The sequence below is a fragment of the Capsicum annuum genome, chromosome 8 (assembly GCF_002878395.1).
Source record: "Capsicum annuum cultivar UCD-10X-F1 chromosome 8, UCD10Xv1.1, whole genome shotgun sequence".
Classification (NCBI taxonomy): Eukaryota; Viridiplantae; Streptophyta; class Magnoliopsida; order Solanales; family Solanaceae; genus Capsicum; species Capsicum annuum.
In genome coordinates, this window is record NC_061118.1 from 34,575,532 (window position 1) to 34,589,169 (window position 13,638).

Genomic DNA, 13,638 nt, shown 5'->3' on the forward strand with positions numbered 1-13,638 from the left:
TGCTAACGTTTGAGTTGTTTTAAGATAATTAATATTTAGTTTGGAAGGCTGAAATTTTCTCAAAAAATGTACTTTGAACAATTTCCAACCTTTAATAAAGGGAAATTAAAAACTCAAAATGTTTTCTTTAATAAATCTGTAAGTTATTTTTGTAGTTATTTTAAAGGATTATCAACAGTAAATAGTTTGTCGAAAAAAAATAATTTAAGTAATTTGTTGTAGTTATTTTTTTTGAAAATTCAAACATTTGATCTCAATGATTTGGATTTATTTTTTAGGGTTCTCATCAGACCTTTGTAATTGAATGGATCTTCCATTTTTCTTCTTACTAATCAATGTAGATATTTATTAGTATAATAAAACATTTTTTTTTTGTACTTTCAATGCACTCAACCTAATAGGATTGGGCAGGCCTGATAGGCTTTAAACCCAAAAGTAAGAAGGATAACAAAAAAGTTGAGTATTTCCCTACAACCAAAGTTCAATGGTCAACTTGATATTGGAACGAATAAATTGAAAATAGAGTTTCTATGCATCATGTTACTTGGTTGCCCTCCCCCCAGACTGCTGTGGTTCAACAACATCAATGGCTCTTCTTACGGAGTGAACAATGCTGTCACGACCAATTTCTCAAATCGTGATGGCGCCTACCTTATCCCCTTAGTAGCCAAGCCAAGCCATAGCCCGAAATAATAGATAACGGGCTAATAGGCAGAAATCAGAAAAGATAACATATAATGATAGCAGTAATAAAAAGTAACAAACAGAAAGTAATCATATCTCATACTAAAACGAGGGAAGAAAAATTATCAAATACACAAATGAATCCCTCCCAAGACCTGATAAGGTCAGTACTAGAGCCACTATTGACAGGTACCCAAAGTACTAGACAAAATAAAAAATGTACCCAATATACACAAGCAGTCTCGAGTACAAAAGACTAAACCAGAGTAGATAAAGAAGGATCAGCCTCGGAAGACAGTAAGCTCACCCTGCTCCGAATCTGTACTGGAAGGTTGGAATTACGTCAATGATGGCTGCTAATACTTGGATCTGCATCAGAGAAAAGATGCAGAAGTGTAGTATGAGTACCAAAGCAACGGGTACTCAGTAGGAATCATCGACCGACTGAGCTCAATACAGAAACGGTATAACTACAATGCAAGGATGTAATCTAAGTCAACAGTAAAAAGGGACAGAAAAGTAAACAACTACCAAGCTACGTCAATGAGATAGATGAATAAATGTAAGCGATCAGAAAGTAAATAACGCAGTAATTATAGACAAATCAAACATAACCTAACTGGACCCCCATAAGTCCACTAGGCACACACAATTAACCCAACCGTACCCCCATAAGCCGGTGGAACACACAAGTAGCAATTAAAGAAAATAAACGTAAATAATCTGTAACTGAGCCAATCCCAAGAAATCATGATAGTCATCTAAATGTGCACCGGACTTGAACCGACACCACTGGGTAGTAACAAGAGGCCAGATACCGAACTCGAACCGGTAGTAATGGATAATAATAAGAGGACACGCGCTGGATTCGAATCGGACATAGTGGGTAATAACGATAGGCCACATATATATAACTCATAATCAGATGCCGGACTCGAACCGGAACTCAGAGGAACCACAACCATAATCAGATGCCAGACTCAAACCGGAACTCAGAGGAACCACAACCATAATCAAATGCCGAACTCGAGCTAGAACTCATAGTAACATTAATAATCAAATGCCGGATTCGAACCGGAACTCATAGTAACATTAATAATCAAATGCCGGACTCGAATCGAAACTCATAGTAACATTAATAATCAAATGTCGGACTCGAACTGAAACTCATAGTAACAATAGTAATCAAATGCCGGACTCGAACCGGAACTCATAGTAACAATAATAATCAAATGTTGGACTCAAACCGGAACTCATAGTAACAATAATAATCAAATGCCGGACTCGAACCGGAACTCATAGTAACAATAATAGTCAATGGTAATATTAAAATCCATACCATACCATAACAATGTCAACGTCTAAATAATCATCTGCCAACCTTAATTACAAAGGGGTAAATTCAAAATTTTGCAATTTAGTTTCACGTCCTAAAACAAGATGTGGGATATTATATTAAAAGATAATATTCCCATATTTACTAGAACGGGGTCTTATTCCGGATAAATAAGACAATTTATATGAAATAATCCGCATCTAGAAGCACTTATCCAACGCTAGCATAATAGTTTACAATTTAAGTAAATAAGCTCAATCTAAAGATAGGGTAAACCTAGCCTACCTGGACGCCAAACCTATAATATCTTTCCGCAAAGGTTGTCTTGCTTGAGTCCAAAAGTATCTTTTTCTGAATACTCTACAAAAAAACTGGGTTGTATATCCAATAACCAACTTGGTTTGCATCACTTACAGTTTTGATCTAACTAAAAACCCAGCAGTTACCAATGAATTTAAGGAATTCAATGTCCTTGGATACCAATGTATACTTGCGAGGATCATTCTCCGCTGCCTTTATCATCAGCTTAATAAAATCTTGGATATCCTTTTCTATCTCAGTTGCTCTTTTCTCATCAGGAATAGGACGGACGTCTTCATTTTTTCTCTTCTTAGAGAGCTCTGATGGTAAAATAAAATTGCACATTCTTATCGATTTATCCCTAGTAAGCATGATTCCTTTTTCAACATTCCCGTGAGCAACTTTTTTCTTGTTCAATTCAGAGAGGGATTCTCCAATTTGACTAAAGATAGTCTGGAACCTCTTTCCAAAACCAATGCACTCTCCGCTCCTATATTTCCACATTAAATCTTTGTGTGTTTAGTCCAACCATGTAACAAAAGAATCTAAACTCTCCAAAATAAGCATCCTGCCCTTCTTTTCTTTCAATGGTGGAGATCTGGTATTTGCAAAAAAAGCTTTCCCTTGAAATTCGTGCAGTGCTTCATACTCTCTTTCAGCGCCTTCAAACGTGTCACAACGCTTTATGGAACATCGTCAAAGCATGAGTAATTGAAACAATAAATCTCTTAGGTCAATTGAGCACCCTATGTCATGCTTGTCATAATCTTTCACTATGCAAGTCCATTAAGAAGAATGTGACCTATCAACCCTCCAACTTGCTCTTCTCATGTTTGAGCAATGAGCTTGCAAAACTCAATTTTGCACGAATGACACAAAATCTACTTGATAAGCTTGGAAAATTTTTTTTACGGATTAGCTCTTGCTAAATGAATCCGTAGTAAAAAATGGTCATATGAATATACTACATCGTTACGTATTTTCTATTCGAACCGAACAAAATCGGCATAACGAAAGTAACTTTAAAAAATACAGTGACGTTAAAGCGATAGTAGTTGAGTGAGCAGTTTGAACAATAAATCTCTTAGGTCAATTGAGCATCCTATATTATGCTTGTCATAATCTTTCACTATGCAAGTCCATTAAGAAGGATGTGACCTATCAACCCTCTAACTTGCTCTTCTCATGTTTGAGCAATGAGCTTGCAAAACTCAACTTTGCGAAAATGACACCACATCCACCTCCTTAGCTTGAAAAAATTTATTCCGGAATAGCTTTTGCTAAATAATTTCGTACTAAAAAATGATCATATAAATATACTACACCATTATCTATTTTTCATTCGAGCTGAAAGAAATCGGCATTACGAAAAGTAACTTTAAAAATAAAGTGACGTCAAAGTGCAAGTTGTTGAGTGAGTAGTTGGAATCATTGAGGACCCTATTTCATGCCTACCGCTTCTAAAATCACAATGATTTGATGTCATAATCTTTCACTATGCAATTGCATTAAAATGAAGTGACCGAAATATTTCTACCCTCCAACTTGTTCTTCTTATGTTTGAGCATTGAGATAGTAAAACTCAATTTGGCACGAAATGCTACAAATTTTCCACCTAATAAGCTTGAAATTTTTTTGTTATGGATTAGCTCTTGCTAAATGAATCCTTAATAAAAAGAAATCATATAAATATACTACATCGTTACGTAGTTTCTGTTAGAACCGAACGAAATCGACATAACGAAAAGTAACTTTAAAAAATACAATGACTTTAAAGCGGTAGTAGTTGGAACAATAAATCTTTTAGGTCAATTGAGCACCCTATATCATGCTTGTCATAATCTTTCACTATGCAAGTCTATTAAGAAGGATGTGACCTATCAACCCTCCAACTTGCTCTTCTCATGTTTGAGCAATGAGCTTGCAAACTCAATTTTGTACTTATGACACAAAATCCACCTCATAAGTTTGGAAAAATTTTGTTCCCAAATAGCTTTTGCTAAATGAATCCGTAGTTTAAAATGATCATATAATATACTACATCCTTACGTATTTTTCTATTGGAACCGAACGAAATCGGCGTAGTTAAAAATGATCATATAATATACTACATCGTTACGTATTGTCTATTGGAACCGAACGAAATCGGCATAACGAAAAGTACTTTTAAAAATTACAAATGTCAAAGCGGTAGTAGTTGAGTGAGTAGTTGGAACAATAAATCTCTTAGGTCCATTGAGGACCCTATGTCATGCCTACCCTCTAAAATCACACAAAATGTTTGTTTATGCGGGTCCTTTTAAAAGATGTGACCCGATTTGATCCCTTATTGACAGTTAGAAATGATATTTCAGTGGTTTTGGGGCAGCCAACTAATACATCATTTCACTGGTAGCTTAAGCATGTTTTTTAAATGATTTCACCCTGTTTGTAGGTGAGATTGCCTTTTCATTGATTTTCTACCACTAGAAACCAGGGAACTGGTGTAATACTTGCTAGTTGCTTGATGGGGTTCAAATCTCCATCCAGGAATCTGAGGTGTGACTACGTATTTAAACACTTAAATAAAGTTGAAGGGATGATCTGCCAAGAAGGGTCTGAAAGTTCATAGGGAATAACTTGGGTTGGTATGCTTATTCGGCACTAAGATGAAGATATTTCGGCTTAAGAACCGAAAAACTTACTCTTACTCTTATCTAATGTTGATTTTTAACAAAGCTTTACCTTCAACATATGATAAAGGGCTGAATTCAGAGGTTGGAAGGGGTAGTAGATGGTTTGAAGTGCCTACTTTCTGGAAACACCTGAATATAATAACTTGGTGAAAGAAGCAAAACTTGCCCTACTTTTACATGCGCCAGCATATTTACTATTCTCATATATTAGCTTAAAATAGTCGCCAAGGAGATTGAGACTAGAGAGATATAAAGCTTTAACTTGTTACTGGGATGAGTTGGAGGAATTTTGCATGATCTGCAGTCAAGGTAGGTTTGACCTATGTGGCAATCAAGTTTGGGTACATTTTATTGGTTTTATAGGTGGTTAAATGATTTGAGCTAGTATGGAAATCAGGTTTTCGTATTATGATCTCGAACTTGAGATGATCAGTTTAGTATACAGTTTTCAGTAACAGGGATACACCTGCCCTCCTGCAGCTTAAATTATTATGGGATAGCTCGATGCTGCAAAGCGAGGAAGAAATATTGAATGCAATAGTCACAGAGATTTAATCCGTACGTCCGCCGTTCCAAATGGTGGCCATTGTGGAGATTGATAATTGAGAGAGAGACTCTCCCACCCCCATCTGCCAATTTAAATGGTAGGCAAGTAGACCATTTACATACTGCTTCCGTGCTTCGCACTTAGAAGTCAGTTCTACTGGTTCAAAATTGTTTCTTAGAATACATGTGGCTGATAAGACCTCATTTTCCCTTTTTGTAGAGTGTAATAACAATTGGCTTATTTTTATTCTGTCAAGATATTGTATAGCCTTCTTCCTTTGACATACAACTTTGTCTCGATATGTACATTCTGCACTGCGGTAAGAATACCATAGTAGGAGATGCGCAGACCAAAATGTCTTTCCACGTATTCAAATGTTACCCACTATTTTCCTATCAGATATTTGGCTCTGTTTCACTTTTTTAGGGGTTTGATTTGACCAATTTACTGAATGAGTAAAATAATTTGAAATAATATTTGTCTAAGCCAAATATGTAAATGAAACAAAAGAAACTCTTCAAATTCCTTGAGCTTTTCTCATTGCTTTGAAAGAGCTCCTATTTCTTCCATTCCATGTAATCTTAGAAAAGCAAAGTGGCCTAGCATCCATGTTTATTTCAACTCTCTAAAGCTTCATAATCCTCCAACTTGCCGTGGCCTTAACGCTCTCTTATAGTGTTAAAAGAACACACCTAGTCCATAGCTGTGAAGCCACTCTGTAGTATATTAATAAGTGATCACCATCCTGCTCATACTGCTTGCACATGAAACACCAACTTACAACAATATGTTTCCTCCTTATGTGATTTTCCGTCGGAAAAATTGCACCCGCTCTATTCAGCATCTGAAGATGGTCACTTTATTTGGTATTTGTTCATTCATGTCTCTTTTACCTTGTCTTCTTTTTTCCGTCCCAGTAGACCGGTATAATGGAAGCTCATTGAAAATGTACTTGCGCTGCCACCACTCTCTGCCACAGAGGAAATGTTGATTTATGTCAACTCCTCCACTTCTTTCCATTCCCTTTTTGAATAGGTCTTCTCAAGCTAGTTTTCCACGATGAACCCTTAGTTCTGTATGATAATTTGCAACAATTGCCATGCTATCATGAGCAATCACATATTCCCTTGGATAAGTATGCTTCAAGTTTAATTTCAGTATCCACATCATATCTTGAACCAAATTGTTCCAAGCACAATTTCCAACAATAAAACCAATGAACGTTGTAATCTCATCTTTCTCCTTTAGAATACCTTTTCATAGTGTTAGTTGCTTCATTTGACCACCGCCATTTTTAGATGTCCTGTGTCCAGCAGACATCACCTTTTCTTTTTAACTAACTTTATTCAAAAAAAAAATAAAAAAATCTTTCACCTTTCTCTGTATAACACCACCTTATATGCAAATCACCTTATTCATTTTCACGTCAAGGCCATATATGTACACATCCTGATCTCCTTCTTATTTTATCCCGTTCCATCAAATGATATATCTACTCTGTCCTCTTCCTCCAATAAAACCTTCAGGAAATTCTAGCTGAACAGTAGATTTCAACAGCAGTCTCTTCTCTCTTTAGACAAGTATGGTATCTTCCACCCGCTTAACATCCGTTCTAAATTTTCAATCACCTCAACAACAACAACAACAAACCCAGTGTATTCCCACTTTGTGGGGTCTGGGGGGGGTAAGATGTACGCAGTCCATACCTCTACCTCTGATGAAGTAGAAAGGCTGTTTCCGAAAGACCCCCGGCTCAAGTTACGAGATATCAAACAAACACATAGTACAGCACAGAAGCAGATGACATAACATAGATACTGCAGCCATAAGGAATATAAAACAGAGTAAAGCAGGAATGCAGGAATATAAAGCAGAGGAAAGCACACAGATTCGTAACAAACATAGAACACGGAACACGGAACAGAACATTGAATACGGAATCATACCAGGAATACACCCCCACCAATTACCTCCCTACATTAGCGACCCGAACAGGCCCTAATCCTCTGCCGTAATTCGCGTCTTCCAGACCTTCCTATCTAGGGTCATGTCCTCGGTAAGCTGTAACTGTTCCATGTCCCGCCTAATCACAAATTTTCAATCACCTATTGCAATATATTGACAATATGCAGTTAATTTGAAAAAACAAATCCCGCGAAGGATTGTTCATGGAACTACTCTCGAGATTCTTTGGACCATATTTAAATCCTTTCCCATAGATTTTTTTATTTTCTCCGAGTTCAATATAGTAATATAAGGCCGTGATGGAGTTGCATTCCAAATATGAAGACTTGAGAAGTTATGCTTCCTATTGGTGCGACATAAGTAGCAGAGAAACAAACAACAAACATGAGAGTCATGTATTATAGTAATAGTAAGACAGTTTTGAAAATATGGGTGTTGACACAAGTGAGACAGGATCTTATAGTTTTGAAGTATATTAGATGATATAGGACATAAACTAGTGAAAGACTATGTTGCTCTGATCCTTAAAATTGCTGCCCGGTGCGTGTGTTCCTTCAAAAGATGTGTCTTTTGGAGAATCCGACTTGGTGCGAGGACATCTTTGGAGGATCCAAGCAATAGAGAAAAAAGAATATTGTTAAGTACTAGAAGGGATACAAAAAGAAACGTAAAACGATTCCACTATATAAATCTTAGTAAAGCATCCAAATCGCACCAAATACCAAGCATAACATATAGCAAAATACAAGGCTTTGTTTCTTGGCTATGTTCAATAGCCAAAAAAAAAAAAAAAACTGTTTCTCTTGCGAATTGGTAGTCAAATGCATCTTCTCGGAAACCGTCTATGGTCTACATTGATTAATATAGTGTCTAGTTAATTAAGTTAAGGGACAAAGAAAAAAGATTTCTTACCTGTACAGTTATGGTTGTATGCTGATTAGCATTGATTTCTTTAGTTGCAGTACACATGGTTACACCAATATTCTACCTTTGAAACAAAATGCTTTGAAACAAAATGCCAACTTTAAATAATTCACCACTCATTTGGTTTCTTTAGGTGCTGGGTATAATGTTTGATCCAAAATCTTCCTATATCTTTGTTAGACTAAAGAAGATGAAGAAATTATGTGACACAAGGTGACATTTTCTTCTGAATGAACTCTTTTTGACAGCATAACTCTTTTTCTTTTTCTGATATTGGACTATCTAGACTCTGCTTCACAAACACTATTTGAGACACGAAAATGAAGTGTGTAAATGTGAAACTTTCTTCTGATTTATGCAATAGCTCTTACCTGATTCACAAGTAATGTGGCATGTTTCTGAAGTTGGATCACAAGATTCACAACCAGACCTTCTTATCTGATGTGCAGGTACTTGTACAGAGGTTTGTCTACTGGAGACCGCCCAACATGTGACCAATGCCTAAAGATCCATGAGAAACTAACGGAAAAAGCTGGTTTGGGATGCATACTGCGTTGTCTTGCTGACACTCTGAATACTGTGTGACCGATACCTGTTTATTAAAGATGGAAGAACACAATACTGTAGCAATTTATGTGGGGTGGGGGGAGAAAGTCATCACTACTGATGAATTTTTACGTAGGAAGTGCACTTGTATATCGTCTTTGCAGCTCTATTGAAGTTGAGATTCAGTTTAGCTTATTTTCGAAGGGCTGCTTCCGGTCTTTAAATATATGAACTTCACCAAGACAGATAAAGATTTATGCTACTCTTTTTGTTTCATATTTCTGTTGTTGTTTATGTGGCTATCATATCAAGGAGATGTTGCTCCAAAGAGCTGTCTATTACCAAAAATTGACTTTTATAAACTGCATCAAAAGTTCTATTGTAGAAACTTTGCTGCTGTTTGAGATCATGTGAACCCCACAACCCAAACCAGAAGATTGCAACTTATTACCTTCTATGGATGCCTGTTATTACCAGGCAAAAAATCAGGTGCATTTTGTGACTACCACAGGATATCAAGGAGGGTGCTTGCATCTAAGGGTATGATCTAGCTATCGATGAGAAGGTGAAAACCATAAAGATCATCATTCAAACCCCAACAAAGACGAAATAACCAAGTAATTTCTTCATATTTGCCTATAAAACTAAGTAATTTCATCACATTTGCCTAAATCTTGATGGACAAATAATATGGTACATACTTGGCAGGATTATGTACAAGTTGATGGAAACACCACAATTATTAAAAATAAGTACAGTTCTGCAATTATCAAAACATAAATCAATACTTGAGATGAGGGACTCAACACCCCACAACAAAGGTAGTGTTCCAATCATCCCATCTTGCTACTTTAAAAATAAAGGCACTTATTTCATGAAAAAAAAATAAGAACTTTGCTAGAACATCCAATCTCAAATGCTAGTCAAATACTTTTAGGGGCAAAAGTAGATAATAGTACATGGCAATCATTCCACCAGAGCCCAAGAGGAGCCCATTGATTCTTTAAAAAAAGTTTGGAATGGATGATTCATGCAAAAGGTAGGGGGAGATATATATAAAAATGGTTAGTGCAACATAATTATGTCTTCCCATTAAAGTAACCATTTTCCTACACAAATGAAATGAACAAATCAAACAACTGTTCCTTTCAAACCCAACACATCACATCCCACTTTTTGAACATTAATCATTCACCAACTAAAGGAGAACCCAAACAAAAATAAAACTAACTCAGATTCTCTTGTAATCATCTCATTCATCTTAATTTCTCTATAAACACTTGCTCTCCCTAGTCCCTAGTCCCTACCCCCTATCATAGGACCACTTTTCAGTTTTCACTACCCTTTGTCTATCTGTTTAGCTCAAAAAAGAGTTCAACAATCTAGTCCAAAATTACTTCTTCACCCTCCAAACAAGAGAAAAATTACACTTGGGACCGTTGTTGCACGCCGAGTGTCTTAGGGGCGAGTATTGCAGCCCATGGTTTGTTGAGGGGCACTGGCGCTTGGTGGAGGGCGCCTTCCGGGTGATGGTGTGAGCGAGAGGCACTTGGTCGGTTGACTGAAGAAGAGGCCGCGGAGGATGAGGATGATGATACAGCTACGCGCTCGCACTGAGGACACATGGTGAGGGTCGTAGGAGGGCTCATGTTCATGTACAATTGTGGAGAAAGCTTCAATGCTCTAAGCTCAACAACTTCTTTCTGCAAACGTCTGTTTTCCGCCGTCAGATTTTCGCAGCAACGCTTCAAGTACTCACAATCAACCTCTGTTTGCTTCAACTTGGTCCTGCAGCATTTAGACGTTATCGATGAACTAGTTCAATACTAAGAACCTTAAATGTCAAGTTTATTCAAAAGTACAATAATCTAATGCCAAAGAACCTTAAAAATTACACACGTTAAGTTTAAATACTGAAATCATCTCTAATCTAAACAAGGAATAGCAACACAACCTACCCTATATCTCAAATGTTTGATTTCGATCCTCCATTTAAAACCGCCACACCAGCATTAAGTTAAATTGTGAAATTAAATTAATAAAAGTTATGTGCCAATAATATAAAGTTTGCTATTTTTACAAGACAATAGAATATATTTATCATTTATGTTACTTTGACCAAAGCAAAATGGGATAAATCTTTTATAATTGCAAGTATAGATAGATTGCTAGACAATCTATATTAAAATTCTAAAGTGAGAAATATAATCCATGCACACGTGTACAATCCGACAGGACATTACTTAGATTATCATTATTAAAACTTTATAATAGGAGTATCGAACAATACACGTGTGTCCTTAGTACGTAACAGACTAACAAAGAAGATGCATGCTACAAACGTGAAACATTATTCCAATGCCAAAAATGCCCTTCAATATGTAAACAAATAACACACCTTGCCCTCCTGTTCTGAAACCACACCTCCACTTGTCTTGGCCTCAGATTCAGCTGTGTCGCCAGAGCCAATTTTTGTTTCTGAAAAAAGAAAGAAAAAAAGATACAAAACTTATTACACCTTCACATTTACTCCTTTCATTTTAATTTATTTATCCGATTTTAACATACGAAATTCTTTAAAAATTTTAATATTATGCTTTTGAACTAAAGATAAACGAAATGTATCAAAATAATCATGTTATGATCTTAAATATAAACATATAAAAAGATAATTCGGTACACTAAAACTCCATATGTAATCTATGAAAATTGTCACAAAAAAAGAGAGATGTTTTGGTAACGGAATAAAATATGTAAGAATAATTGAATTGAAACGGAGCAAGTATAAAATTAGAATTTTTTTGAGAAATTAAAAGTTTAAAAAAAATATATAGGGTGAGAAGTGAAGTGAGACATTTTCACCAAAAAAATTGTTCCAGACAAAAGATTCACAAAAGAACTTACAACAATTACTAATATTAAACACGATTAAACAAACGTCTTCTTCAATAAATTTTCATTTATTTTTTTTAAAAAGAAAGAAAGTACCCATTTTTCCAAAATTACCCTTGAGATGCAAAGTTATTTACCAAAACTACCACTCACCGGATTAAGAGTGTTATGTTCCTTGAATGTCTCTTCAAGAACTGCAGCTTGTTCCTTAGACAACCGGAGTTTCTTCCTTGCCGCCGCATCGCCGCCGTCATCCTCCAGTGAGCTGGTGGTTCTCTCCCCTTCATCATGACTCCTCTTACCACTCACACTTGAAACAGTACTGTTTGGTGATGAAACCATTATCACTTGATTTTCTTCTTCATCATCATCATCTTGTTCATTATCACATTCTACAATCATCCTGGCTGGCTCATTCATGTCTATTTCCCCTCTTACCCTTCCTCTTTCCTCATCATTTCTCCCTACCAAAAAAAAAAACATGCTAAGAAAATCATTTGGGTGGCTTTTTTTCCCTAAAATGTGTGTGAACAACTCGAAGAGAAGTCTTGGCGTAATTGATAAATTTGTTGTTACGTGATCAGGAGTTGACGAGCTCAAACAGGGGAAACAATCTCTTGTACAAACACATGGTAAGACTTTCTTGGACTTCGTGCATGACGAAAGCTTAGTGCATCGGTGTGCTTTTTATGTGTGTGAAAAAACTACCAAAAATTTTAACTTTTTCTGAAATTTGGACCGATAACTTTTAGAAGTTACAATGGGTTCAGTTCTAAAAGCTTTGAAAATTGGAGCAATGAAATAAAAACAGAAGAAAAAGTTTGAAGCTTTATGAATTATACCTGAAGAACTTTGATGATGGTGCATGAAAGGCAAGAGATTCAAGGCTAAAGGAGGAGGAGGAGGAGGAGTTGATGATGATAAAGTGATATAATTCTTGAGTTTATTTTGCTGAGGGCAACTCATAATTCCTAAGCTTAGACTCAAACCCAAACCATCTTCTTTTTCACCACTCATCTTTTTCCTCTCTGAAGAACCACAAACAAGTTTACCTTTTTCTTTTCACTTTTGGAATCCAAAAGTAAAAAAAAATGGGGTTTTTCTTGCTCTGGGGTTTGAGCAAGGGGTGGGGGGGACAGAAAGAAGAGAAATGGGGTGTTCTCTTTTGTAGCAGAAGAGTTGCAGCCTTTTTCCTTTGGCTATAGTGCCATACAGTTTGTAGGATAGGTCAGAAAGATTCAGTACCTATCAATATATATACACAAATATTTACATAAGGTTTTACTATTATTACTCCATTACTATTTATGAAGCACAAGAATTTTGTATATAATGTTGGGATATAAAGTCATTTAAGAGAAAATTAAAAATAATAATGACATATTAAACATTTTTATTTTTAATAATAAATTTATTTAGAATTAAATAACATGGAGTGAAAGGGATGTGTGAGTATAGGGAGAAGAAGGCAAATAGATGTTCAATGATGACTTATGTCAGTGGCTATTGGCTCAATGATGATGATAGGGATTGGCTTTGATTTTCCTTGTTTCTTTCTTTCTTGGTGTTTGTCTGGGAAGTGCTAAATAATCGTAATTTTTTTTGCTTAAATTTGATGTGAAAAGATTTATTGAGTTTTTTTTTAAATAAATTTTTATATACGATAAAAATATCAAAAGATTAACTAATTTATAATGTAAATCTAACCTCTTTTTATTATGGTCAAATTATAATCAAAAAATTATGGCTAAAAGACTCACAAGCTATGT

General features: G+C 35.8%; 2 protein-coding genes across 2 annotated transcripts in view; one reads left to right on the plus strand and one right to left on the minus strand.

Moving 5' to 3' along the window:
- LOC107845049 (actin-related protein 2/3 complex subunit 5A) overlaps positions 1–9,253 on the plus strand; it is a 19,183-nt gene extending 9,930 nt beyond the window's left edge. Inside the window, exon 4 of the mRNA XM_016689335.2 lies at positions 8,881–9,253. Within this exon, the coding sequence (XP_016544821.1) occupies positions 8,881–9,016 (136 nt within the window). The 3' untranslated portion in view covers positions 9,017–9,253. The remainder of the gene's footprint in view (positions 1–8,880) is intronic.
- A 789-nt stretch (positions 9,254–10,042) lies between these two features.
- On the minus strand, positions 10,043–13,181 carry LOC107845040 (homeobox-leucine zipper protein HAT3). The gene is made up of 4 exons (XM_016689325.2): positions 12,712–13,181; positions 12,023–12,333; positions 11,376–11,455; positions 10,043–10,765 (listed from the first exon to the last, which is right to left on the minus strand). Exons 1-4 carry the CDS (start codon positions 12,884–12,886, stop codon positions 10,402–10,404), a joined length of 930 nt encoding a protein of 309 aa, XP_016544811.1. The 5' UTR covers positions 12,887–13,181; the 3' UTR covers positions 10,043–10,401.
- Between the last annotated feature and the right edge of the window lie 457 nt (positions 13,182–13,638).

Excerpts from the sequence above, each read along its gene's own strand:
- LOC107845040 (XM_016689325.2), bottom strand. The coding sequence starts at position 12,886 with ATGAGTGGTGAAAAAGAAGATGGTTTGGGTTTGAGTCTAAGCTTAGGA. Across the intron at positions 12,334-12,711 it reads CCATCATCAAAGTTCTTCAG|GGAGAAATGATGAGGAAAGA; the intron begins GTATAATTCATA and ends TTTTTTTGGTAG. Across the intron at positions 10,766-11,375 it reads TTTCAGAACAGGAGGGCAAG|GACCAAGTTGAAGCAAACAG; the intron begins GTGTGTTATTTG and ends TAAATGCTGCAG.